Below are 27419 nucleotides of genomic sequence, written 5' to 3'. Positions count from 1 at the left end.
TATGGGCGAGCCAGATCGCAGACTGCCCGAGATTGTAACAACTTGCAACATTGTTGCAAGCAGTGGGCTGCCGCGCGCGCGCGTGTGAAAGTGTTGGACTACTTAATGATGAACAGTGAAGTCTCTCTCTCTCTCTCTCTCTCTCTCTCTCTCTCTCTCTCTCTCTCTCTCTCTCTCTCTCTCTCTCTCTCTCTCTCTCTCTCTCGAAAAGCGCACCCATTAAGCTATTAGTTATTTATTTATCTCCGCCCCTAATGTTGTTGCTTTAGAGACCCCCCCCAAACCTCAGATTAGATCTATTTATTTACTTTAGCTTTATTTCATCCTATTTCATCAGCCTTGTATTCTTCTGATTGTGCCCCATAAAATCCAATTCGTAAACTCAGTTATAAAGTCCGCATTCATATGTGGATATATTAGGTCTGTATTTTTTTTAATCAGTTAATTTGGTTGAGGTATGTTCGTGTGTTTCTGAGCTGGTCAAAGAAAGGGGGGGGGATGCGCAGTGTTTCGGTTCCAACCGAGTCGTGGGTTTGAGTCCTCCACGCCTCACCCCCATTAACATCCTGGAGCGGCAGCCGAACTACACGGCGGACGCTGATTGGACGCGGCGTGCCCGTCGTCACCCGGGAACCAATCAACGCGGGCCACGGTGAGTTTCAACCACATACTATGAGAAGACGAGGCGACGTCGGTCCGGGTGTTTCTACCAGAGGAGTCGTGCACAGGCAGCTTCCCGAACCATGAGACCGCTTTTATTCAGTAAGTTTTTTTGTATTACCGCCTGTTCTTGTTCTCGATCAGCCTAAGAAACCACGTCTAAGTTGAAGTCTGTTTATCTCTCAAGGGTGGTTGACTGCCTTTTGCCCAGTGGCTAGCCCCGCATAGCTAACCTAGAATGAAGATGCAACGGTTAGGCCTTCGGTTGGCCAATGGTCTTAACAGTTATTACGAACGCCTCTGCCTGAGTAACTACCAGTAATTACGCTAAATGTGCGATATTTATGCTTATTATCATTAACTGGGTAGGTCTGACGTAGTTGTCTCTATAGGCTTTTTGGCAGTTAGTAGTTGAATACACACTTGCATGGTAAGTATGAAGTTCATCCCATTTCCCCCCTCTGTTGTTACTTATTGCAGGTGTGCTGGGCTGCTCCCTGGTTCTGGCGGCGCAGGGGTTTTATTCAGCCAGTGATGATGTCGTTGAACTGAACCCCTCCAACTTTAACCGGGAGGTGATCCAGAGTGACAGCCTGTGGCTTGTGGAGTTCTACGCTCCTTGGTGAGTCCTTGTTAACCAGCATTCGCATGTCCTTTTGGAGGGCTCAAGTAATGATACACGGACTATTAAGTCACAGTTCAGTTATAGGGTGTCAGCTGTTTCCGCTATCGAGCCATCTGGATGTGAGCATAAAGTGTACCGTTATAGGTTTTGGTGGCATTTGTAATATATTTGTTTAGACCGGTGGTTCTCAGTCCTCAGGGACCCCCGGTACTGCTGGTTTTCTAGTCTACCAATTACATATGTAATATGTCGACTGTCTGGTTCTACCAACTAGTTAACTACATATGTAATTAGCTGACTGGTAGAATAGAAAACCGGTAATACAGGGGGTCCCTGAGGACTGGCTTGAGATCCACTGATTCAGACCAATTGCAATGTACTTCATCGCTTGACCCAATGAGTAACAAGAATGAACAATAAGGATCTCATCATGTTGCATATATCTTTATATACTGTCAGTACTTTTTTTTTTGACCAGCATTCACTATGTAAATTAGATTATTCAGCCTGTATGACTAAAACTCAGGTCTCCGCGTTAACCCTTCAGGTGTGGCCACTGTCAAAGCCTGACATCTGACTGGAAGAAGGCTGCCACAGCCCTCAAGGTAAGCTAAATATCTACATTTCACCCTGCAGTATATCTACTGGTCATAGCCTCCAGGGAATTGTAATAAATACAGGAGAATGTCAGACATGGGTAGATATCAAGACAGCCGACTGTTAAGAAATTAAATTGTAACATTGTAGATCAGCTTATGTGCAAGCATAAAAAAAGAAAAAGACCGGTGGGGGTGTCCGGGTAGCATGGTTGTCTATTCCGTTGCCTACCAGCACAGGGATCGTTGGTTCGAATCCCCGTGTTACCTCCGGCTTGGTCGGGTGTCTCTACAGACACAATTGGCCGTGTCTGCGGATGGGAAGCCGACTGTGGGTATGTGTCCTGGTCGCCGCACTAGCGCCTCCTCTGGTCAGTCGGGGCGCCTGTTCTGGGGGACTGGGGGGAATAGCGTGATCCTCCCATGCGCTACGTCCCCCCTGGCGAAACTCCTCACTGTCAGGTGAAAAGAAGCGGCTGGCGACTCCACATGTATTGGAGGAGGCATGTGGTAGTCTGCAGCCCTCCCTGGATCGGTAGAGGGGGTGGAGCAGCACCGGGACGGCTCGGAAGAGTGGGGTTATTGGCCGGATACAATTGGGGAGAAAAAGGGGGGGGGGGGGAAATAAAATTTAAAAAAAAAAGACTGGTGTGATAGATGTATGCTTGGAATAGACTTTTATGCACATATCTTAAACCTCTGACTTGTATAGTTTATGAGGGCATGTTGCTTATAAAAATGTATCTCTACATTCCAAGTTGTCCACAGATTTATTGCCAATGCCAGTGATGTCGCTGTCATGTTAAACCCACACGGTTCTCCTGTTTTAATAGAAGCAATCATAGCATCTATGGAGGAGCAAGGAAAGCTGTTCAAAGTTAGCAAGTCTAACAATAAGAATTGACATGGACAAATGTCGGATAAGACTTGGCACATTATGGCTTACCCTTTTCCTGAGACAACGATATATTTACCTGACACAAACAAAAATTAATGTCACAAACAAAATGACATGTAAAATATAGATTAAGAGTATTCCCCCTGCAAGTGGGGTAATTGGCTGAATACAGTTGGGGGGGGGGGGGAGTATTCCTGTTGCTTTAATCCTGCTTTCTCTATCTGATAAACATTTGAATATGATACCTAAAAAATTCCACTGAAAAGAATTGACGGCAAAAGAGAGCACGTTTACAGACTGAAACTCTCAATACAGAATATATATCATAGATGATAAGACAAATTCAGGTGTAAATTGAAAAATTTACCCCTGAATTGAGTGCCCTTACTTGGCTTGCTGCCACTGCGACCTGACCCCGGAAAAGCGGCTGAAGATGAGATGAATTTAAAAATGTACTTTCCTTTATGATATCATAGTCTTGCAGCTGGGTTTCTGACATCCACTATTGCCTCAAATTGTTATTCAGCATTACGTTGGCAAATTATGGTGGGCCAGAATATCTAAAGAAAACCCCACTAACTATCTACATTTTATTGTATGACTGTCTGGAGGATCAACGGAGGAAGATCAGTAGATTTTCAGAGGCATAGAAAGTGGAATATAAATACATGCATATGTTGTAGTATTGAGAGCCTGCAAGGAGACACCTTGCAGGCTGCTGGAAGAGTAATGCGTGTTGTCATATATAGACTCAATGCTGAGAAACTCTACTGGTGTCACTATACAATACAGAAGGGGGGAAATGCATTGGCCGAGTAACTGTAGAAAACATTCGGAAGGCAGTGAGTACAAATTAACAGTGTTCTTTAGTGCTGGAAATGGTTGTGTTGATGTGATGGCGTGTAATCCCTTTGCTTTGGCCATGTGTTGGCATTTACTATTTCATTTGATAATTGGTTAAAATAGTTTCAATGGCGTCAGTCACGAAATCGTCAGTAGGAGTGGGAGGATATGGAAATTTTATGTCACAATTATCCTGGCCAAAATGATTTGCAATTCACAGTATTATCCCGACAATCGTTAAAATTTGCTTAAAACTCTTGAAATGGCACTGAGACAAACTGGAATCACTCTACATTTTGTTAAGAAACAAATGTATTTACTGCATTACAGCACTTTTTTTTTGTGAAAAGCAATTCAGGCCTTGACCACACGTATACAGATGTTTTTCTAAATAGAGATTTCCCCCTCCGTTTTAAAAAATGTCCGCTTTAGTAACCTAAAACACTGTTTGCGTGTGGATGAGAGACCAAAACATACAGGAAAATTTTCGTTTTGCAAAATATCCTTATTACTATGGACAAAGCATCAGATTCTCTCCAACACCCGGCAGGTAATCCCAATGACAACTTCCTCTTCTGTGACCCTCAGAACATCTTCCACCATCACACTCGTCACACTGGGCTCAGGTGGGCGAGGGCTGTGTTTTTCATTTTTATTTTTTTGCAGGGTGGCAGGGGACTGAACTAATTGACACACAGTCATTCTCCACAGCCTTTCCCTAATTTTGACCATAACCAGTTTACGCCTAACCCTAGTCATGACCCGAACTGTAACCAATAAGTCAAAATTAATGGTTTTCCTTTGCCACCCTGCAAAAAAAACCAAAACAGCGGAACTATCTGAACCCCATGACGGATTGACAGAGGTGACGTCTCGGAGGGCGCCATTCCACTGCAAAAAATGGCAGGACAGTCACGACCTGATCATACAGAGAAGACAGATAGGGGGGAAAAAACCCTCTGAAGTTAGAAATCCGAGTACAGTCCAACGTTATGCGCCATAAACCGTTTACGTTTGCGCATGCGCGACTCACATTTACCACGATCAACTTTTTGTTGAGTTTTTTTTTCCGTTGCAATCCACAATAAAATCCTATATTGTCCCATCCTTAATCATCAGCAACGAGGCAGTTCTGCTTACAAACTGACTTTCGGAGACACATGTTTTGGTTTTATGTGCTCTTTATCTTCTATCATTTGCGTGGATCGTTAGTTTATATTGTGGGAGGTTTATATTGTCGTCAAGTAAGCTAAGGGTCCGTGCAGATGTCGAGGAATCCAGTGCTGTTACCACATAATAATACTGCGTGGAGTCATCCATGATTCCCCGGAGTTGGAACTGGGCCTCGATGTGCCGGAACCGTGACCTTGGGCTGTTCTGTCAGAATTCGGGCAATTTTATCGCCGCAGAGTATATGCTAGCGCCGCGGCCAGCTGTGTTAGCCTCATTGGAGATGACGGTAGCTTCGTCTACTGACATGTTGGCAATCAACGTGCGGGGTCACCAGTTGTGGGAGCACAGGAATGAAGAGCCAACGAGAAGGTTTCTCTTTCAAGACCCTTGCCAGGTCATTTTATTCCTCCCGCTTAAACACACGACACACCGGCATGTAGTGTGTTAACCAGCTAACCGTTTCCCAAAAAAAAAAAAAAAAATCCACACCCCTCAGAACTCTCATCTCGTGAGGCCCGTCTAACCTCAACTCTAATGTCTCAAGTTCTTATGTGCCTCCACCACAATATCATGATTAATCTCCCAAGATGTATTTTTACCATGTTTACTTTTCCCAAGTCGGCTGTTTTGTCTTCACATGGGTACTGTGGACACACTAGATATAATTTACAGACAGTGAGTGGGTCCTAACCAGTTTGTCTTGTTCTTTAGGGTATTGTCAAGGTTGGTGCCATAGATGCTGACCAGCACAAATCCCTGGGCGGCCAGTATGGCGTCAGAGGTTTCCCCACCATCAAGATCTTTGGAGCAAATAAGAACAAGCCAGAGGATTACCAAGGTACGGCCAACAGCTGTTCATCAGGGAGATGGGACCTGTTGCTTATACAACAGGGCATCATGGCTCATGAACTTTGAGGCTTGCTCTGGTTGTCCTGTTCACCTCTATTTAAATTTCTGAGCTCATCCTCAACATTATCTTCACAAGTAAAATGGACTTGGACCAGTCACAATCCTGTAAATAAAAAAAAAAAAGAGAGTGTAGGTGGGTCACAGGCAAATAGGAGGATGGAGGACAAGCCTTCACTTCTGTTTGTTTCCATAAATAAGATGTTGCCCGCATTTTGTCTGGATTATCAATATTTTGCTCCAGTGTTCAATGAAAATGTTTATTTTTAAAGTGATTAGATCATGATGGAAATGGATGCTGTAAACTCTGGCTTTTACTTCTAAAACATAATCTTCACCTCATTCTCTTCTTCCTTCAGGGGCACGCAGCAGCCAGGCTATTGTGGATGGAGCCCTGAACGCCCTCCGCTCCCTGGTGAAGGAGAGGATGAGCGGTGGCAGGTCTGGAGGCTCTGACTACAGCAGACAGGTACTAGGAAAACCTTGCATGGCTGTTTTGACAGATGATCAGAATGATAATGGACACATGACCAGATGGAGAAAGTTCCTCATTCCACAAGCTGTGTTTGTTGTTTTAGAGTGGCAGCGGCAGCAAGAATGATGTGGTGGAGCTCACCGATGACAACTTTGACAAGATGGTGCTGAATAGCGACGATGTCTGGCTGGTGGAGTTTTTTGCCCCCTGGTGTGGACACTGCAAGAAGTGAGTTTGTTAACCATGCCCTGTTGTGGACCTTGCCATTTAACAATTTACCACGTGTAACTACAGCAAAACACATTTTGCATGTGCAGCCTCTTTCTGTTCACTGAGAACCAATGGTGTAACTGGCTTTGCATGAGATGTAGTTGTGAGTGAAGCCAATTGAAAGTTTCATTCCAAAGCACTGTTTATCAACGTTTGAGAACTTACATCTGGCATTTCTCATTGATTTCCCCCCCCCCCCCCCCCCCCAGAAAATATGACCACATCCTTGGCAACATTGCAATTATGTGAATTAGATTATCAATTTAACATGTGAATGGCATTTCCATAGTTTTGCTTTCAATACAGGAGTCATGCCACAACAGTTTTTGTTTAAATTATGGGCGTCAGGGTGGCATAGCGGTCTGTTCCGTTGCCTACCGACATGGGGCTCGGCGGTTCGAATCCCCGTGTTACCTCCGGCTTGGTCGGGCGTCCCTACAGACACAATTGCCCATGTCTGCAGGTGGGAAGCCGGATGTAGGTATATGTCCTGGTTGCTAGCGCCTCCTCTGGTCGGTCAGGGCTCCTGTTTGGGAACTGGAGGGAATAGCGTGATCCTCCCACGCGCTATATCCCCCTGGCGAAGCTCCTCACCATCAGGTGAAAAGCGGCTGGTGACTCCACATGTATCGGAGGAGGCATGTGGTAGTCTGCAGCCTTCCCCGGATCAGCAGAGGGGGTGGAGCAGTGACCGGGACGGCTCGGAAGAGTGGGGTAATTGGCAGGGTACAGTTGGAAAGAGAAAAACGGGGCGAAATCCAAAAATAAATATCCCACTTTTGAATTGGAATTTTTCCGATATCATTCTGTATCTCTCGCTCCTCCTCCCTTGTTGTCTTCCATGTGAAGCTTGTTGGATTTTCCTGTTCATTAGCTGCTCTCGTTGCTTTCAGCCTGGAGCCAGAGTGGGCGGCTGCAGCCTCAGCTGTCAAGGAGCAGACGAAGGACAAAATTCATCTGGGAGCTGTGGATGCTACTGTACACCAAGGCCTAGCCAGCCGCTACGGGGTCAGCAAGAATTGAGTTCTCTATACTTGATACCCTGTGTTGGTATTCATACGGCCACAAGCTGCACACTGGCCCATCATACAAACACAAACTAGGAAAAATGAAAACAGAAATATGTACCAGTACAGGAACGGTCACTGAATCTAGATCTCCTTTGCCTTTTTCATACACTTTGATCTTTTATTGACCAGTCAAGGCTGTAAAATTGTGTTTGTGCACAACCCTGGAGCTAAAGGAATGTCTGTGTGTTTAGATCCGCGGGTTTCCCACCATCAAGATTTTCCGTAAGGGAGAGGAGCCAGAGGACTACCAAGGGGGCCGCTCCCGCTCAGAAATCATTTCCAGGGCCATGGATCTGTTCTCAGACAACGCCCCCCCTCCTGAGCTGTTGGAGGTCAGTACACTCATGGGCTGTCTCACAACGGATTAAAAACTTAGCTGGGTAACTTTTGAAAAGAACGATGCTGCTATATCCTGGTGATGTTGATTTAAATGGAACGGTAATTTAAAAAGGTTTATGGCTTGGTCGTTGGTGGCGCAGTGGTTAGCACAGTCGCCTCGCAGCAAGAAGGTCCTGAGTTCGAGCCCCAGGGTAGTTCAACCTTGGGGGTCATCCTGGGTCGCCCTCTGTGTAGAGTTTGCATGTTTTGCTTGTGTCTGCGTGGGTTTCCTCCGGATGCTCCGGTTTCCTCCCACAGTCCAAAGACATGTAGGTTAGGTGAATTGGCCGTACTAAATTCTCCCTAGGTGTTTGTGTGTGTGTGTGTGTGTGTGTGTGTCAGCCCTGTGATGGTCTGGCGGCCTGTCCAGGGTCTCTCCCCGCCTGCCGCCCAATGACTGCTGGGATAGGCTCCAGCATCCCTGCCACCCTGAGTAAGGATAAGCGGTTTGGATAATAGATGGACTTGGTCGTTATCTGGCCAATTTGCTAATTCTGCTTTATGAAAAACTTGTGTATGTGGGTTACCAAACAAACTTGCTTACAGATTACAGGCTCATTCAAAATGAATAAAGGTAAATTTGAATAACAAGCAAACTGCTGTTCATTCTCCGCAGCGATCAGTGATTTGGGTCACCTGGCAGGGATGACGCTTTGTGTGTCTTGAATTGTGCTTGAACTCCAGGACATCTGTAGCATTTGAAAATCATGGGATGTGCAATTTTGTGGATGATAGAAATAAAGAATCGAAAAGGAGTTCATATTGTTAATGTTTATATATCCATGTGTCATGTCCCAGATCCTGAACGAGGGCATCCTGAAGAAAACGTGTGAGGGCAGCCAGCTGTGTGTGATTGCTGTGCTACCCCACATCCTGGACACGGGTGAGATTTCCCAATTTCAGCTCCGATCTGTGAATCTAGCCATTTTGTTTCAGAGACCTTTGAAGAGACATTATCAGAGGGGAAAAAAAAACATTCAACATACAAAATATAAAAGACCTTACACATAGTATTAATAAAACTGGGTTTTTTTTGGTGGTTTTTTTTTTTTACACAAGAATCGGTGATAGTTTAAGTGAAAGATTGTCCATTAATCCCAATGCAGAGCTCGGCAAGCTTTGATAAAAGGAGAGTGAACAGAGTTTACAAGGTGTTTCACTCAAAACAAGACATTTTAACCTGTATGTAAAAAATAATCAGGTTTTTGTATAGAAATTGATGTTACCCAAGTTGGTGCAGTGTCTTCCCTTTTTGGTGCCGAGTTCCAAGGTCACTAACCTGCCTTGTGTCCTTTTATCACATCCCACTAGGTGCTGCTGGCAGAAACGGTTACCTCGAGGTGATGATGAAGATCGCTGAGAAGTACAAGAAGAAGATGTGGGGGTAAGGATGAGTGACTAGTGTTGTGACAGACGTGTGTGTGCCCTGGCAGACTGAGAATGAACATCCGAAATCCAAACCGATTGATCCTCAAATCCCCTCCCTGTCCTTGACTCTCGCTTTCTCAGCTGGCTGTGGACCGAGGCTGGCACTCAGATGGATCTGGAGGCCGCTTTGGGCATCGGTGGCTTCGGCTATCCCGCTATGGCTGCCATCAACTTTCGCAAGATGAAATTTTCCCTGCTCAGGGGCTCTTTCAGTGAGACTGGAATTCACGAATTCCTCAGGTAGAGGGCGATATTGTCCTATTTATTTTCCTTAAGGATGAAGCTGTTAAAACACATCCGACTCACCACTTGGTTGGTTTATCTCTGTCTGTGATTCTCTGCTCTAGGGATTTGTCTGTCGGTCGTGGTTCTACTGCTATGGTTGGAGGTGGAGCCTTGCCCAAGATAAACACTGTTGAAGCCTGGGACGGAAAAGATGGAGTGGTGAGTGGGATTGTTTGGTGAAAGGTTTGCCTGTTAGTTCGAGATTTTCTCGCAAACGGAAGGTTACCGTTTTCTATATGTGTCTTAGAACATGACCATTAAGGGTGGGAATCTTTCGTAGTCTCACGAGTCGGTTTCGATTCCTGGCGTCACGGTTCGATTCAGACTTGATTTTTCAATTCAAAATGATTCCCGATTCAAAATCGATTCTAGATTTGGTACATACGGGTGCTAATTTCAGGATCTACTCCAGTCCGCTGTGCGCTAAGAAAGACGGTGAGGCAAATTAGGGCATGAAAGCAGACTAAAGTGTGTGTATAAGATTGTGTAGTTTTTTATATTTGAAAAAGTTATATCAAGTGATTACAATAATGTGAACACACAAAGGCAAACCTAACCTTTCTCGGTAAAAAAAACGATGCGATGGTATGTTGTACTTTGGCTCAGTTGTCTGGATCATGAATCTAAAGCCCTCATTGTCGACTACGCTGTAGGGGGGGGCAGGTCTTTTGAAATGAAACAGGTGATGGATCTAGTTTTTTTTTTTCTTCGCCCGTTCAGAACTGGCTGGGAGTTTGGTAAAGTGGTGCAGTGTGCGTTGGTTGTGTGTTAATGTTGCAGGGGGTCGTTGTTCCACTTCTTTCAGCTCTGGGTGATGGTGTATGATGTGAGGCCAAAATACTTAACTTGGATTTTGCAGATCTTGCAATATTGAATGAGTCGTGTCAAATGCCATCTTCCCCGGGAGATTGTAAAATCCAGAATGTGCCCGAACGCTTGCCTTCAGGGATGATGGGACTGGCTGAATCTGTTGCTGCTCCATTTTTAGAAAGGCTAACGTTAGCAGCGACTGACTAGCCGCTGTCGTGTTTTCTGGAACGGGTGCGCGGCAAGTCAACGTTGCCAGCAGCGTTACGTGAATCGGTCCCCACCCCCACCCCTAATGATAATCAGTGTGTGTACTGTCTTAGTGTCCCATACTAAGACATGGGACCTCTACTTGCTCCAAGAAAATTACACTTTGAATGTTTTGACTGCGATGCTTTGTCCATTTGTGTTACCAAGTTATTTCTTTCCAATGACTAGACAGAGGAGACAAGCCAAGTATGTAAAAGTCAACTTCGCTTATGTAATAAAGCTGACAAACATATTAGGTCTTTTTTTTCCCCCGGTGGGTTGGTTGGGAATGTGTGTGTTTGTTCTTTATCCCTGTTTCCAAGTGTATATCTGCTGTCTCATGTTTTTTTCTGTTAATTTTCATTCCCAGCTTCCCGTGGAGGAGGAGTATGACCTCAGTGACGTGGACCTGGACGACTTTGATAAGGACGAGTTATGAGCCCCGATACAGATGCAGCCAGGTCCAGACCAACCCCGCTTTGATCCGGCTCGATCTGGGTCTGGCCCTGCGTGACCGGCCTCCCCTCTCCTGTGGACGAATGGGGAGTCCAGTTCACTCAGTTACTGAAATACTCCAAAGGAGGCACCTGCAGCTTCTCACATCATCCTTATCAGTCAGTCAGTGTGTGTGTGATTGTTTGGGGGGAGATGCGGTGACCTCTGACCTCACAGACCTGCTGAACATCAGATGCTGCATAACTCTTAACAGTCCCTGCCCTGTGGGGGTGGGTTTGAGGGGGGACGAGGGTCTGAATGTGGCAGTTCACTTCAAGTCTTTTCAGCCACTGTTATCCCGTCTGCTCTTTAGCAACACGCCAATGATTTTATCGAGGGTGTGAAACCATTCAAGTAAAGTCTCCAAAACGTCTAGCCCCATGTTATAACTTTGATTCACTTTCCTTTTGTTTTTGTTTCTAATTCAGCGGATGATAATGTTGACGGTCTTGCATCGTGTCTGCCCAGGGCAACGGGATACTGTGGGACTTCTTGTGTAGATTTTTCTTACACAACTTTATTTTAATTGTGTGAAAACAAAATTACATTTTTGTTACAAAAATAAAAAGGAATAAAAACACTTGATTACTGACTCCTTCCTGTAAACTGTGTTAACGACATCAGAAAAAGACACGAGTCACAGAGTGCATGCAATACCTGATGCATAAAGAGCATGCACAGCAACCTGACTACATTTTCTTACTGCAAATACTTGAAACTGCAGACCAGTTTTCCTGCCACAAGTTCAAGCTGGATACGGATTTTTGGAATTTCTATTTTACACCAAGTCGGTAGTAGTGGTATTTTAAAGTAACTTTTCTTTTTGTAACAACAATGGGGGGGGATAATACTTGCAAGGATATAATGTAAAGTATATAAACATGCAGTATGGCACGTCACTGAGGGAAAACATGTTAAACCATCTCAAGGCAAGCACATTTTTAGGAAAAGTATTTAGCTTTCTCCCCTTAATCGTGGAGCACGTCATGGTCCACCCAAGTACTGTTGGAGCCGCATCAATACAATATAGGGAGCTGTTAGATCATGTAAACACCAAGTCATGGAGCGACATGAATTAGAATATTATGAGCACATAGTTGCTTATGATAATGACTGAGGCTCTCCCAAACTTATATTAGCGGCAGGCATGCCTGTGTGTGTGTGGTGTGTGGTGTGTGTGCACGTGTGTGAGAAAGACAGTGTGAATCTACATTTGGTGATCTTACTTCAAAAATTACTACTGCTTGACCTGGGTTACAATGCAGACTCTGTGTGTGTGTGTGTGTGAGAGAGAGAGAGAGAGAGAGAGAGAGAGAGACAGTGTCTATTTGTTGTGGTCACTGGTTTCGTGTCCATTCTTTTGTCCTCAGAACTGGCGAGAGGTTCCTTGGTCTGACTGCAGTAGCCTGACAATGGAGGGGTCACTCTTGGCACCTTTAATGAACTCTTCTAGGGACAGCCTGCCTGTGGAGCAGAACCAGAATGTATTACCCAACAAATCACATGCACTGCCGGTTACACAATGGTGCATACAGTATAGCAGTGGGTAAACTATGACCTGTAATCAATGCGAAGTCTGATCCCTGTAAAGTTAACACCCACCAATAGAAAAATCAATTGCATTTTCACAATATCAGCATTTGCGTCTTCTTTGCTATGTATTTTACGGTCAAAAAAAATTAATTTCTCCATCTCAATGAATATGAATAAAATAAAAGATGAGCTAAATTAATCTAGGCGAGTTGATTCTCCAGAACATTCCTTATACAATGCCCCCCCCCCCAAGATTCAACTGGAAAACAAAAGGCGCGATGATATGACTAGTATATATCAAATGTGGATGCTGGATGGTAGCAACAAAAACAATAATTGACTGAAGTCAAGTCAATTTTATTTGTATAGCCCAATATCACAAGTTGCAGATTTGCCTCAGGGGGCTTTACAGCAACACAACATCCTGCCATTAGACCCTCGCATCAGATAAGGAACAACTGCTTTCAGAAACAAAGGAGCTGAACCAGCTGAGTGATTTTGTTATTGCTGGCCGATCCGCTCTGCAAAACTTGACTTGAAGCCATTTGAAAATGACAGGCGTCAGCAAACGTGTTGAGTTTCTGCTACCACTCCATTTGCTTGTTTTGTCTAGTCTGTCACAGCACGGAGCAACAGGGGTCAGCACTTAGAAGGCACGCCTAGCTCCTGTAATACAACTCCTTTTTTATAGCGCTTGTCAGGCCGGGGCAGCCAGCAGGTGGAGATGTTGTGCCGTTCCCTGAAGTCCTGGAATGGTTTGGTTAGATAAGCTTATGCCGGGATATGAGCCCTGTGCTTAGTATTTATTCACCGTTATATTTCAGCCATTTGCCTAGTGGTCTTACCCATGGGAACCTACAAGGAGTACAGCAAGTGAAATGAACTTATAGTCCTCTAAACCAGGGTCAAAACCACAGTCCACTGGCAGTATATGGAACCAGTATACTAACTCCTCGTTAGTATAGTGGTGAGTATAGTTATGTCAGAGAAGAAGAGTTTATTAGTGGATTTGTGGAGGGGAGCACTTTTATTGTGATTGGGAAAGAAGGGAGAGTGATGTTGGATTTTGGTTAAATAGTGCAAATAGTGTGTGGGGTAAGATGTATTGGAGATGGTATATGTGTATTTTTTGTTTTGATTTGGTGGTGGTGGGGGGGGGGCTGTAGGTTGGAAGCCATGCCAAAGCCTGCGGGTTACCTAACTATTTTCTGTCTTGTCTATCTGTGTTTTAAATTTTGAATTCTTATTCTCTTTGATTCTGTAGAGTTCGATGTGTTGGAGATCTTTTATTTCCTTATTGGTTTAAAATACGTATGTTGTATTTTGATAGTTTTTTTCTATAAAACAAAAGAGAGAGAAAAAGCATCCCGCCTGTGATGTGGGAGGCTGGGGTTTGATTCCCTGAAGGGGAGAAAATTGTTTTGGGCGGCACGGTGGCCCAGTGGTTAGCACTGTTGCCTCACAGCAAGAAGGTCCTGGGTTCGAACCCCAGGTCCTTTCTGTGTGGAGTTTGCATGTGCTCCCTGTGTCTGTGTGGTTTTTCTCCGGGTACTCCGGTTTCCTCCCACCATCAAAAAGACATGCATGTTAGGGTTAATACTCCTGCCTGTGCCCCTGAGCAAGGCAATGGAAAGGAACTGGAGTTGGTCCCCGGGCGCTGCAGCTACCCACTGCTCCTATACAATAGGATGGGTTAAATGCAGAGAAAAAAAACATTGTAAGAATACAATTTGTTGTAAGAACACAATGTCAAATAAGGTGGCTTTCTTTTCTTCTTTCTTCAGTATATCTGGGTCCCTCTTTAGATTTGGCAGTAGTATTGTTACTTCGATTTTAAATGTGAAAAAACCCCATCACATCACACTGTTGGCCATTGATACGTTTGTTGAACATACTATACAAACACTATTTCCGGTTATACAGGACAGAACCAGGACTGTGAGATGTATATATTCCATCCTTAAACATGCCGTGCGGACGTTTTGTCTCCCCCCTCTGACAGTGAGAGTAATTACTTTTCTTCTTTCAGCTCTCCTACTACTACTCTCCAACAAGGAAAATTTACACTAATGGTTATCCGTCTTTGTCCTCACCGTTGATCGATCGCTTTCTTTTCACTTTAATACTTCCTCTGAACACAGTTTCTTTATTCTCTGGAGCATCAGAAACGTTTCTTGGATGCTTCCTAGCTTTTTTTTCCGCCAAAGCTTCCAGGCCCCGAAAGCTTTCTGGCGGGAAAGCCCCGAAGGCCAGCCAATCAGAGGCATGCGAACGCTTTCATCACAGCTCTGGCAAAGAAATCATGGCTAGTATTCCAACAATACTTTTTAGAAAATTGGTTGGTTTTTATTTTCTACTTACTTGTAATTTTAACATTACCAAATTGCCCATAAAATTATCTGAATTTTATCAGCAGGCCCTCCTAGCTTGGAAATTATGTCACAGACACAACTTTCCCCCACATAAAAAATCCCATGGAATAATGGAGACACTAACTGTTGGGGAAAAAAATCTATCTTTAGGCAAAATTGGGTTGATAAAAGTATTATTTATGTAGATGATCTTTCTAATGCCAACGGGTTGTTTAGTTATGAACGACTCCATCTTGTTAAATCCTTTCCTGTACTAACAAGCAGAGAATTCAATTATGTAATGAAAGTTATCCCTAATGGTCGATCCCACCCACCTAATGAAGTCCTCTTCACTTTCAAGAAGCACCGAGGACAGAACTCTCTTTGATGATAAATGGTACGGACACTATAAATGCTGAATGCAACAATAAACATATATGAAATACATTCTATGAAAAAAGGAAAATTATTCCTAGAGGAAACACTTTTTGGGACATTTTTATAGGTACAGATTGGCAGAGAGCATGGCTATTACCATATTCTGTATTACTAATGAGATTAAAGAAGTACACATCAATATATATACAACAAATTTTTATTTCTGCAAAATGTTAGCTATTGAAAATAAATGTAATTTTTTGCAATGATGAACCAGAATCTTTGACGCATTTACTTTACCATTATATAAATTCAGTTACTTTTTGGACTCAAATGAAAAATTATATATTGTGTAAAACTAACCACAATATTAAAATTGAGAGTAAAAATGTGATTACACATTTTCAGCATGATAAATAGACATTGAATTCACTGTAAGTTTATTGATTATATACAGTAAATTTCACATACATAAATGCAAAATAACAAGTTACCCCCAATTTCACAGGATTTTTATGTGAATTTAAAAATATATCAAGACTCTCATACTTAGAAACACTAAAAAAGTACTATAACTCAAATTATATGGAGAACTCCAGTGGCGGCTGGTGCTAACATTTTTTCTGGGGGGGTGGCAATTTACCTTGGTGCAGCACACTTGACAGCTGCTTTAATGTCCACACAGTCACAGAGTTATTAAGAAGGGTAGGCTACATTGTCCTTCTTAATAACTCTGTGACCGTGCGGACATTAAAGCAGCTGTCAGGTGTGCTGCGCCAAGGTAAATTGCGCCCCCCCCCCCAAAAAAACAAAAATTGTTCGCACCAGCCGCCACTGGTGAACTCTTTAAAGGAAAATACCATGTTTTTTCCTCATCATTTTATATTAATGATGCTTATTTATCCTTATTTTGTTTTTTTTAAGACATTATTATTATTAGTTTTGGGGGGTTTTTTTACCCCCCCTTTTTTTTCTCCCCAGTTGTGTCCGGCCAATTACCCCACTCTTCCGAGCTGCCCCGGTTGCTGCTCCACCCCCTCTTCCGATCTGGGGAGGGCTGCAGACTACCACATACCTCCTCCGATACACGTGGAGTCGCCAACTGCTTCTTTTCACCTGACAGTGAGGAGTTCGCCAGGGGGGACGTAGCGCGTGGGAGGATCACGCTATTCCCCCCAGTTCCTCCTCCCCCCTGAACAGGCGCCCCGACCACCCAGAACAGGCGCTAGTGCAGCAACCAGGACACATCCCGCTTCCCACCCATCCCCGTGTTGGTAGGCAACGGAATAGACCGCCACGCTATCCGGACACCCCCCCTTTTTTTTTAAAGTTTGTATTCTTGTTTCTTTGTATACCATTATGTTGAGCACATGTCTGCACTGTTTGTATATTTGAATGTTTTCTCAATAAAGATTTGGGGGAAAAAAAGCAATCATTGCTGGTTGATGTAAAATGCGCCACTACGCATCACCAGCGCGGGACTGTCACCACAGACATCAGGGCATACTATGAAATACAGAGCGGTGATAGGCTTAATCGTCGTGTGAACTCATTTGGCAAGGGCCTGAATGTCACAGACATTAATTTATATGTAAAAGTCCCGCACTCTAACTGTAAGAACCACTATTAAAACGATACTAATGACTTTCAATGATAGTACATCTTCAGCTACACACACACTCAGACCTTCAAACACTCTCTGTTTGCAGTTAACACACTCATCTGAGCACCACAACAGGACCAGCATATAAACAGGGTGAATGAAGCTCACCGTCCATCCCAAAACACGTATGCTTATCCGTCTACAGTTAACTGTCTACACTTCTACAGCTTAATGTCAAACCACAAAACTTCCTGCTTGCTCAGCAGGTGACGGTGCATAACTTGCTGCCTGTAAATGATGTACCGAGTCCTTCTCACCATCGATCCCTTCACCCGTCCACCTTATCTTTCATTGCCCAAACAGCTCTGTAATGGCTTACCAGTGAAATAAAACGACAGACAACATCTAACTGATCACAAGATGGATATTAACAAGCTGTCCCAATGTTTCTGCTGTAACTTTTGTTGCATCGTTTATTGGTTGCTAATTTATGGTCCCACTGAAGTACTGTAACCCCAGTGCTGGTGATGTTATTTCATCATCATGATTAGTAGTAGTAGCAGTAGTAGGATTCATAATTCAGTGTCATAATATATAAAAATTGTGGAAAATTGGCATGAATATTGATAAAAATACTCAACTTTCTTGCTACTATAGTTTCAAAAAGCACTTATCTGGGACCATGGTGCCCTATGTATTTCCTAAACGGTGTACATAATTTGGTGGAGTGCAACCAAAACCAAAGTGAACTTGCAGAACGTTTTCATGGATGTGCTCAGTGCTGTCTTTCCCACCGACCGGGACTTTTCATGGGTCTCAGGTTCTTAAAGGCTGCAGAGAATGAGCCCGTTTTCGACACCGGTTGTGGATTTTTGTGCTGTGATGTGGCCGCAGGTCAAACTGAAAGAACTCTGTAGCAAATTAGAAGCACTCACGGCCTTCTGGCGGTTCGCATAGTAACATCGGTGCTCACCATCATTGTCGGTGTCCATCTGTCTGAAGATCTTGTCGGTCCGTTTTTCTGGTGTTGATTCATCCTCAGGCATCTTCATCACGGATGATACCATCTTGTAAATTGCCTTAAGAGTAAAGACACTGAGGATTATTGTTCACATGTATCAAGATAATCAGTTACAGTACTAAAATGAACAAAAAAATACCTTGTTATCTTGATTCGGTTCTTATTTCTTTCCTGAGCCATTATTCTTATCACACACAAACATGATAGTTGAAGGGAAAAGCGGATGAATCTGCTGCCTGGGTGCGGTGGCTCTGGCCCATGCACTGCCTGCTGTTGTTTAGCTGTAACGTTGGCAAGCTGGGATATTATTCTTCATTCTACGAGGGCACTAAGTCACTCCTAAACCCACACAGTTACGTGAGATCATCTTAAGGCTGTTGGCTTTAAATCCTTTTTAGCCACCCCCCCCCCCAAAAAAAACACCTACAAAGAAACAGAGGAAATGTGTGTGGGTTTTTATGGACATTTTCATTTGTGTCCACACACACAGCAGATTGAGCCAACATTGATATGGCTAAGCAGGCTGCTCGGTTCACCATATTGGAAGAGTAAATACACCCACATTGATAAGAGAGGAAAAAATAGGGCAGCAGCGATGGGTAGAAAGGGAACATTAACCCTTTAAGCTAAAAACGTAAAACTCACTATGCTAAGACTGAGAACAATACAATAAAAAAATAGTGTGTTACGTTTGAGTAATTTGACATTTGAGGAGGATTTCTTACTCTGCATTCTGTGGAACAGGCTCGGTGAAGTGGCATTCAAAGGTAGCTTTGAGAGGTTTTTTCTTTCCATATTACATAAGCACTTTCAGAAAAGTCTATCTTCAGCCACATTTATAGACCTACTTGCAGAGATATATGATATGATATGAACAACTGCTTTTGAATCAAAATGTCAGACCAAACACCATCTCTTCAAGCTCCTGACTCAGTGCAGGAAGAGGTAGGTAAACTTTTGCCCTAACTGGAATAGGTGTAGTAAAAGCTACCTCGTCTGGGGAGGAAACAACATGTGCCCCACCTGAACTATCTCCAGCATCTCTGCTCGGCTGATGTACCCGTTACCGTCCAGGTCGTACATACTGAAGGCCCAGCGCAACTTCTGCTCCAGGCCCCCACGAGATGTCACGCTCAGGGCAATGATGAATTCCCGGAAGTCGATGGTGCCATCGCCGTTGGTGTCAAACGTGCGGAAGACGTGCTCTGCGAACTTGGATGCGTCGCCGTACGGGAAGAAGTTGGCGTAGATCTTCTTGAACTCCTCCACAGTAAGGTGCCCTGTGGGACAGTCCTTGAGGAAGCCGCGATACCACTCCTGCAGCTCGTGGTCCGAGAACTCTGTGTTTTCCCGCAGGTCGTTCAGGACCTCGGGTCGCAGTTTGCTGTTCTGTTTCCCCATGACACTTTCTGACAGACAGACAGACCGACAAGCAGATGGCGGATGGCAAGGCTGGCGTCTTAACCCGTTCCTTAACTTCCTCTCTCCCCTTCTGGTCTTCTCTCCACGTCCCTGGCTGCCTGGTTTCCTCTACCCCTGCAGGAGATGCAACTCTCATTAATATCCTTGTGTGAGTTACATTAATGATTCAGTAGTTCAATAAACTCTGGCTGTTTGAGTTGTTTTGTAATAAAACCTGTGCTACAGAACCATTTCAGAGATCCAAATGGTAGTAATTTAGCTGAAGCAAAGCAATAAACCTGGACAGCTGAGACATTGTCCATTAAGACAAGAAAAGCGATATGATTACCACCTAGATTTTTTTTCTCTGTATGCCTCTCCAGGGATGGGCTGGAGGGGTGAAGGGTGGGAGGCATCTCAGCGGGTTACAACTGCAATTCTGTTGTACAGAGCTAATTATTGATCATTCACCGAGTGGTGGACAGAGAAAAAACATCCCCGAGCATTGTCAGTCTCAATAAAGCCACTTACTCAAAGGTAGGGATGTAACAGATGGCTGTAACTTGTTCCTTTATAACCTAGATGACCGGTCGTTAATATAAGGAAAAGTCATGTGGACTTACATTCACAAGTTGACCTCATTTGTTTGTTTGTTTCTCATATGGTACAGCAAAGCACCATATCCTATTTCTTTCCCGCTTCCGGTGTGGGAAGATGGCGGCACAAATTCACATTTGCAGCAGCCTCACCCCTACCAGTGTGGGTAGATGGCGGCGCGAACTTATGTTTGCGACGGCCTCACCCAGTACCGTCCATGCAGAGTTTTTGTCCACATCTGCGTCTAAGTTTTGTCTTCAGTTGATGGCTGAGAGAGCTGGCGCTGGATCAGCTGGGAGAGCTTGGTCTGATGCTTCCTGTGGGCCCAGGGACCACGGCCCGGCCTGGGGCTGCACCCACAGAGGAAACACCAAGGGCGGTCTAACAGGACGTAGAAGCGGGGCAGGCTAAGCTAACTGCTAGCCCATGCAGACCAGCAGTTCCGATAATATCAAGGGCGGCCTGGCGGCGGTCTCACCTGCCATTGACTGTGGTGTTTTTGGTGTTGCCATGTGGAGTGCGGGGAGGTGTGTCGAAGGTGTCTGGCTGGGAGAGCTGGTGTTGGATTGGCTGGGGGAGCCTGGCTTACTGCATCCAGTGGGCCCAGGGACCACGACCCTGCCTGGAGCTGCACCCGAGGAGGAAACACCGAGGGCAGTCTGACAGGACATGGAAGCAGGGCAGGCTAAGCTAACTGCTAGCCCATGAAGACCGGCAGTTCTGACAGTCATCCTGGCGTTCGCTCTCTTGGACAGTGATTTTTTTTTTTCTTTTGTGTTGACATGTTGGATATACTATGTGTTCTTTTAGTTTGGATATGTTCTGGTCTTTGTGTTGTGCTGCTTTGGGCTCGGGGAAACGATATTTTGTTTGATTTCATGTGCGCAGGTGCATGGAATGAAATGACAAATAAATGTTCCTGATGTTGCTGATAACCCCGATAAGGTCATATTGTTGTTTATTATGAACACAACTGTGGAACACCTCTGTTAGCTCAGATCCTGAGACCAACCTGAGAACACAACCCTGCATGAAATCTGTTTCCATGTCAATACTGAATATTGTGTTAAGTCATGTACGCAGCAGCATTCATGACTGTGATACGAGAATGCAAATAAACAGCCATATCCAGGAGATGGACTGTTAGGCCAAACACGTTGTGCATGCATCACAGCCCATAGGTTAATAACGAGGCTAATGTATGTATGCCTGTGTGCATGAGTTTTTGCTACCCCCCCCCCCAAATGTCTTTCCTATAACAGTTACTGTTGAGCACCAATGTGTTTTTTCTGTTAACAACAAGAATGACATTCAAATATCATTCGGCATATCAGTTTACATAAGGAAGATAAACTACATCCGTCTTGCACTACGTGAGCACACAACGTGCACTATAAACAATTTGGGTTTTTGTAGACTTGTAAAACGGGACATCGTAAATGTTCGGCTGATGCTGATGGATTAAACCAACGATCTCCGGGTCAATTTTTAGCAGCCCGCTACCCAGTCCCCCTTCAATTTGTCCTAGTTTTTTGTGTTCTTTATACGTGTGTTGTGTGAGTGAGACTTACATCACAAAATAATGTGCCGTACTGGGATCCACTTTCAAAATAAAATGATCAGCGAAAGCACAGCGAGAAAGCTGGGCATGACCTAAACCATTCTTTTATAACTCGCGTGTGTGCGTGTGTGTGTATGGGTGTGTGCGTAGGTGGGACAAAAGCAGAGATGTGTGTGGGCTGGGGGTAAGAGTGGAAAAAGTATGACACATGGAAGGAAAATCATTTCTGAGCAGAGTGTGCAAGCTGCCGTGATTGCTTTCCACACAGCATGGCATAGAAAGTATTCCATATCAATCTGTCTTGAGTAGCGCCTTGTGTGCGAAGAGGAAGACAAAGCACACCATCGCTCTTCTTCTCTCTTTCCCAGTTGTGGAATCACCCAGCTCTTACATCATTGTCACGAAACAATATTTATCGCACGAAGAACAGAAGAGCAACGCGTCATTCTGAAGGGGTCTTTCATACACACCGGATCCTCGTTTTTCAGGGTCACTGCAGTTTAATTTCCTGCAGTTTTGCGACTGTATTTGCGGCGCGCTCTGAGACGAGAGAGGCAAAAGTTGAGAGCACGAGTTGCTGACACAACACTCAGAAATGCATATACAAACACACACGCGCACACGCGCACACACCACTGCAGCCCTGTCCACACCCCTTTACTCCCAAACACATGGGAGGGTCATTCCCTCTTAGCACAAACACGCACAAACACACAGCGCCTGCAGCCCTGACCAGACTCCCTCGGACCGAACATCCAACAGGATGAGGAAGTAGGCAGTGGCTCCTCAGGACTTGGACTGGGTCACATGGACTTTTCCAGGACAGCTCACTGCACTGGCTGAGCAGAAGCAGACACAAAAATGGGTGTTGCTATTTATTCCCCCTGCACACAAAACCCACATGAAACACAAAAGATTCCATTCTGGTGGACTGAAAAGTGCTGCCTTGATGTTTCACAGGACCTCTAAAAGATAAATATACTTTTCCTTGAGTCCAGTCCCCAAAGGGACACATAAGAAGAAGAAAAAAAGCAGGACACGCTCCTAAAATGTTTGTTTGTTAGGAGAAATAAATAGCACTCTAAGGATAGCAGGAGAAGGGAGAAGGATGAAATGAGAAAATGATTACTGACCACTTTTAAAACGAGAGCCTCCTCAACTAAGACAAGCTGAGTTGTGGACAACAGAGGAGGACATTTCTGACACAGCGTTTGGGGGTGTAACCCACACAAACAAACCCACGGAAGACAGAAAATTAAGTCAGCCACATATGATGAAAAAAAATATGAGAAATAATAAGGTACATCCAACATTGAGGTGTAGTCCATAATCTGCTTTGACACTTGTTGCTTTCAAAGGGCCAAAACAGAGAGTTGTGAGGTAATCTTAAAGCAATGGACTACTTTTTTCTTTTCTTTTTTGGAGTCGGCAAGGAGTTGACTCAGGATTATGGAACACTTTGTTGCTGGGAAACATTTGAATACATTCTTTTTGGCTGGACCACAACAGCGGGGCCAGCCCTACACATGCGGTTTGTCTGTGAGTGAGTGACTAAGTGAGTGATGGAGTTTCACCACTGGTCGGACAGCCAAGTTGGAGTTTCCCCTTTGGCCGTTGCTCTTTCAAAATGAATCGGCGTGAACAGTTACCCGCTTCCGGTGTGGGAAGATGGCGGCGCAAATTCACGTTTGCGGCGGCCTCACCCAGCACCGTCCATGTAGTGCCTTTGTCCACGTCTGTGTCTAAGTTCGTCTTCATTTGATGGCTGGGAGAGCTGGTGCTGGATCGGCTGGGAGAGCTTGGTCTGCTGTATCCTGTGGGTCCAGGGACCACAACCCTGCCTGCAGCTGGGCCTGAAGAGGTAACACCGAGGGCGGTCTGACAGGACGCGGAAGCGGGGCAGGCTAAGCTAACTGCTAGCCCATGCAGACCGGCAGTTCCAATAACACCGAGGGCGGTCTGACAGGACGCGGAAGCGGGGCAGGCTAAGCTAACTGCTAGTCCAGCCAGGATTGTTTTCTTTTTGTTGTTTAGTTTAGATATACTATGTGTTAGTTTGGATGTATGTGTTCTTGTAGTTTTTGGATATGTGGTTTTGTCTTTGTGTTGCACTGCTGTGGGCTGGGGGAAGCAACGTTTCGTTTCAACTCATGTGCGCAAGCGCATGAAATGAAATGACAAATAAAGTGTTTCTGATTTCTAATTCTGGGTTTTCTGTTACACGTCACCGGCTGTTCATGGAACCGATGTCAAAACGGCCGCTTTTTTAATGTAGTCATGCAAAAACAGCCGTTAAATAAATGCCGTCGCGGTCCAGCCATATATAGGTTTTAACCTAGTTTTGTTGGTCTGCTGTGGCTTTGCTGTCTGTTGTTGGTGGTGGATCATCACCCTTGAGAACTCCTGCTTGCCTCATTCCAGACCATGCACAGTTAAACACGCATAATATATTCCATCTGTACAAATACAATGTCAGTGACGCTTGCCATATGCGAGCCTGCGTATGGCAAGTCTCACATTATTTCAGGGGTGTTTTCACAGCTGGGAGATTTATTGGAAAAGAAATCATATGAGTAGCTCAGTGTCGTAAAGAGCCATAGACTAAGGCACATTTTAATCTTACTGATTGCTATCACTTCCCCGATATTTTCATATCCACTTGTGTGCATATGTGCATGCTTGTGTGCACCTGTGCATGCACATATAAGCGCAAGGCTGTTTGTGTCATCCGTTCGGTGAGAGCGTCAAGCTCCTCCGCATCACTGATGTACAAATTTGAGGAATGAGTGCAGGTTGTGCTCGATGCACAGCCACTACCTGAGATTCTTACTCTGTGTTCAGTGTGTGTGTGTGTGTGTGTGTGTGTGTATTTGCAATTCCCCTTAATTACACAGCAACAGTCTCTCCCTTGTCGCTCTGTCACTAAACAGCCTTCCTGCCATCCCCCACCCCCATAACTACGGTGGCACGTTCTACTTTTTCCACCAGGCTCTGTGGCTAATGAGACTGTTTCACATAGCCTCTCTGGGCTCCCCTCACATTCAAACAACATGTGTTTCCCCCACAGGCTAACTGAGGCTCCTGTAAAAACTTATCACCATCAGTCCCACTGTCCGCCAACCATTCTTGGGCCTCTTTCTTGAGCCCCTGTGAGAACACTGGAAACCACACATGACGTTGCGTTTGTTCCTTTTTCCTCTATAGATGTCCTCATTAGGATGTACAGTATAAATTCTAAAGACGGTCACAGAGAAGAAAGAGTAACAAGATGTGCAGATTTGCACACATACATGCACATGCATGCACGCATACACACACACACAGGAAGGTAATCAAATGCAAATATTGTACATTTATAAGATATCACCCCCTGCAGCACCCCCACCAGCGATAGTGCTCCTTAGTACTGCAGAAAGCACACAAACAGTGGCATGATGTTATTATGAAATAAAACTGTTTATGGTGCAGAAAAAAAAGCATTGAACTATAGCATCTGTGCCTGTGTTTATTGAACCCTGGGTAGGATAAGGCCCAAGTGCATTGCAATTTAGGTTAGCGAGCAGATGGGAAGTGTTATGGCTGAATACCATGGCTAGGGTAGGGGGGGTGTCTGGATTGGTTTGAGGTTGACATTGGTTGGATACCAACCCTGCCTTGGTATGGGTAAAGGACGACCATGAGCGGTGCATGAACAGCATTCCCAATGCGAAGAAAAACATCACATTTCTCCCATTCTGCCCGCCCCCCCCAACCCCCCCTTTTTTTTTTACCCATTCGGGAAACAGATTATCACAGTAAAAGCAGCCATTTGAGGAATTCCCAGTATTCTCCCAAAATAGAACTGGCACAACATCTAATGATGTCAAAGAGGTCATGGTTGAACATTTTCCATCAATCCACACAATTGCGACTGAGAAAATATTAGTCACGCCGTCTGCATCATGCCTTTGTCAATAGTAGGAATATAAATGGAATAAAATGATACGCTTTGATGCATGGGGAGGAAGGAGACATTCGTTTCATCTGCATCCTTTCACTGCAGTTAGCTCTCGGGGAAAGTCTCTTGGTAAAACTGAGGGATGCGGGTGAGGAATCAGTCTGACGTGAAGGGGGGGGATGAGGAAAAGCAGTTTACTGTTATTCTCACTCTCACGGTGGCTCTGAGTCAGTTTTCCTGAACTGTTGTCAGAGAGAAATCATGTGCCGTGTCAGGAGTCACTTGACACACCAGTAGTCAAGGCAACAGGATGGAGATCCTCCGAAGAACTAACAGTCTATGGCAGCGGCAGGACACGAGATATAGTTCAACTCCTGAGAAACGTGGACATGCAACATGCAATTTAATGCGGCGTCCATTTTTAGCAAGAATGGGTTAGTCAAGTCAAGGCAAGGCAAGTAGGTTAGGCTGAAATAACGGCTTTAGATTTGCAAGATTACAAAAAAAAGAGAGGTATGTACGGCCAAAACGTCGATACATCATAGTCATAGGTCAGCATTAAGTATAAGAGATCACATCTCCTAAAATTCCACCATTTTGTGAGCAGAGGCGGACAGCCAAATGACAGTATGTGTGGGCCTATTCAATTTTAAATGGACGGTTGTCCTCTTTACCGTGCTCTTATACCAAGTGGGCTGAAACTAATGAGTTGGCAAAGACACGAAAGACGCGAGGCTTAATGGCATTTAAATGCATCTGCCACACCATCTATGGATCTATGCTGCACCAAACAATACTTCACACACACACACACACACACACACACACACACACACACACACACACACACAGTTATATGTGGTTTTATATAGTTTTCTTGCTGCTGCTAACCAGCGAGTGACCCTGACAGTTAGCCTTGAAAAGTTGTCCCAACAAATCTCAACCGTCCACGTTATGGGCCAAAATGGACAAGTAATACAGTAAGACCATTCCAGAAACTGTCAAATAGTTGGTGGAAACTTACCTTTTCTTCTTCGTTTGGCGGTTTGCGACTGAGCTTTTCCCCCCGGACTCCGGCTAGACCCACTTCGTGGCTTTAGGAAAACGACACCGTTAACTCAGCCAAAACCTTACTCGACAAACGTGGGAAAGGTTAAAAGACGAGGACGGCCTACCTAAGGTGTTGGGGTGGGGGTGAACGCCTGGCCCCCCCCACAGCTTCACGGCGCAGCGTATCTTACAAAAGCGCTTTCAGCTCGCCTCGGCTTTCATTTCCGAGGCAGGCTCGTATCGTCTCTCGCCTCTTCTATCGGTTTGGAGACGGAGGTGTCGCGCAGCTCGGTTTTCATCCCGACTCGTCCAACTCGCACAGCGGCGGCGGGGGCGGGGGTTAACTCTCTCCGGCGAGCGCTTGCCTCGCTATTCATCGGAATACAGGGCGGAGTTTTTTTTGAAACAAGAACAACGCCAGTCGCGACTCTGGAGCCCATATAACGATTTCAAACACGCTGAAAAATGATATTTATCAACGCGGGTACTACGTCGACTTTATCCCGAAACCGCACGACCCCTCCGCACAGAATAGACCGTCCCAGCCGGTCCGCTCCCCAGAATCAGCTTCCTCTGTGCCAGCGGTGTCTTACGGAAAATTGTCATCAGTCTGCCCTCGCGAGCGAAACGCCTCCACAGCCGGGCGATGTTCGTGACGCTTTCACGCGCGTTATCTCTGCCCACCTAAACCGTCCCCCGTCCCCCGTCCCCCCTTAGAGCAGAAAGTCCCGCGACGAAAAGTTGTGATGATCATCCGGGCAGCCTTGTTTCCTCCCTCCTCCGGTTGGTGCTGATGGTGGCGTCGGTGTGCTATTGAAACCATTACTGC

The 27419-nt window shown here is 45.0% G+C and overlaps 2 protein-coding genes across 3 annotated transcripts; one reads left to right on the top strand and one right to left on the bottom strand.

Moving 5' to 3' along the window:
- Positions 1-685: 685 nt before the first annotated feature.
- On the top strand, positions 686-11738 carry pdia6 (protein disulfide isomerase family A, member 6). The gene is made up of 13 exons (XM_056294048.1): positions 686-762; positions 1141-1282; positions 1833-1890; positions 5507-5633; positions 6061-6170; positions 6280-6404; positions 7340-7454; positions 7708-7848; positions 8693-8777; positions 9206-9278; positions 9404-9562; positions 9670-9766; positions 11034-11738. Exons 1-13 carry the CDS (start codon positions 744-746, stop codon positions 11100-11102), a joined length of 1320 nt encoding a protein of 439 aa, XP_056150023.1. The 5' UTR covers positions 686-743; the 3' UTR covers positions 11103-11738.
- A 136-nt stretch (positions 11739-11874) lies between these two features.
- hpcal1 (hippocalcin-like 1) lies at positions 11875-27182 on the bottom strand. 2 transcript variants are annotated; one of them, XM_056294050.1, is made up of 5 exons: positions 26716-27182; positions 26565-26634; positions 19068-19580; positions 17997-18102; positions 11875-12622 (listed from the first exon to the last, which is right to left on the bottom strand). In XM_056294050.1, exons 3-5 carry the CDS (start codon positions 19443-19445, stop codon positions 12525-12527), a joined length of 582 nt encoding a protein of 193 aa, XP_056150025.1. In that variant the 5' UTR covers positions 19446-19580; positions 26565-26634; positions 26716-27182; the 3' UTR covers positions 11875-12524. The 2 variants fall into 2 exon arrangements, with proteins under 2 accessions (XP_056150025.1, XP_056150024.1); XM_056294049.1 differs by having other exon boundaries at positions 26565-27182.
- Between the last annotated feature and the right edge of the window lie 237 nt (positions 27183-27419).

Source organism: Lampris incognitus, chromosome 15 (assembly GCF_029633865.1).
Source record: "Lampris incognitus isolate fLamInc1 chromosome 15, fLamInc1.hap2, whole genome shotgun sequence".
Classification (NCBI taxonomy): Eukaryota; Metazoa; Chordata; class Actinopteri; order Lampriformes; family Lampridae; genus Lampris; species Lampris incognitus.
This window is presented reverse-complemented; position numbering and strand designations above follow the sequence as displayed.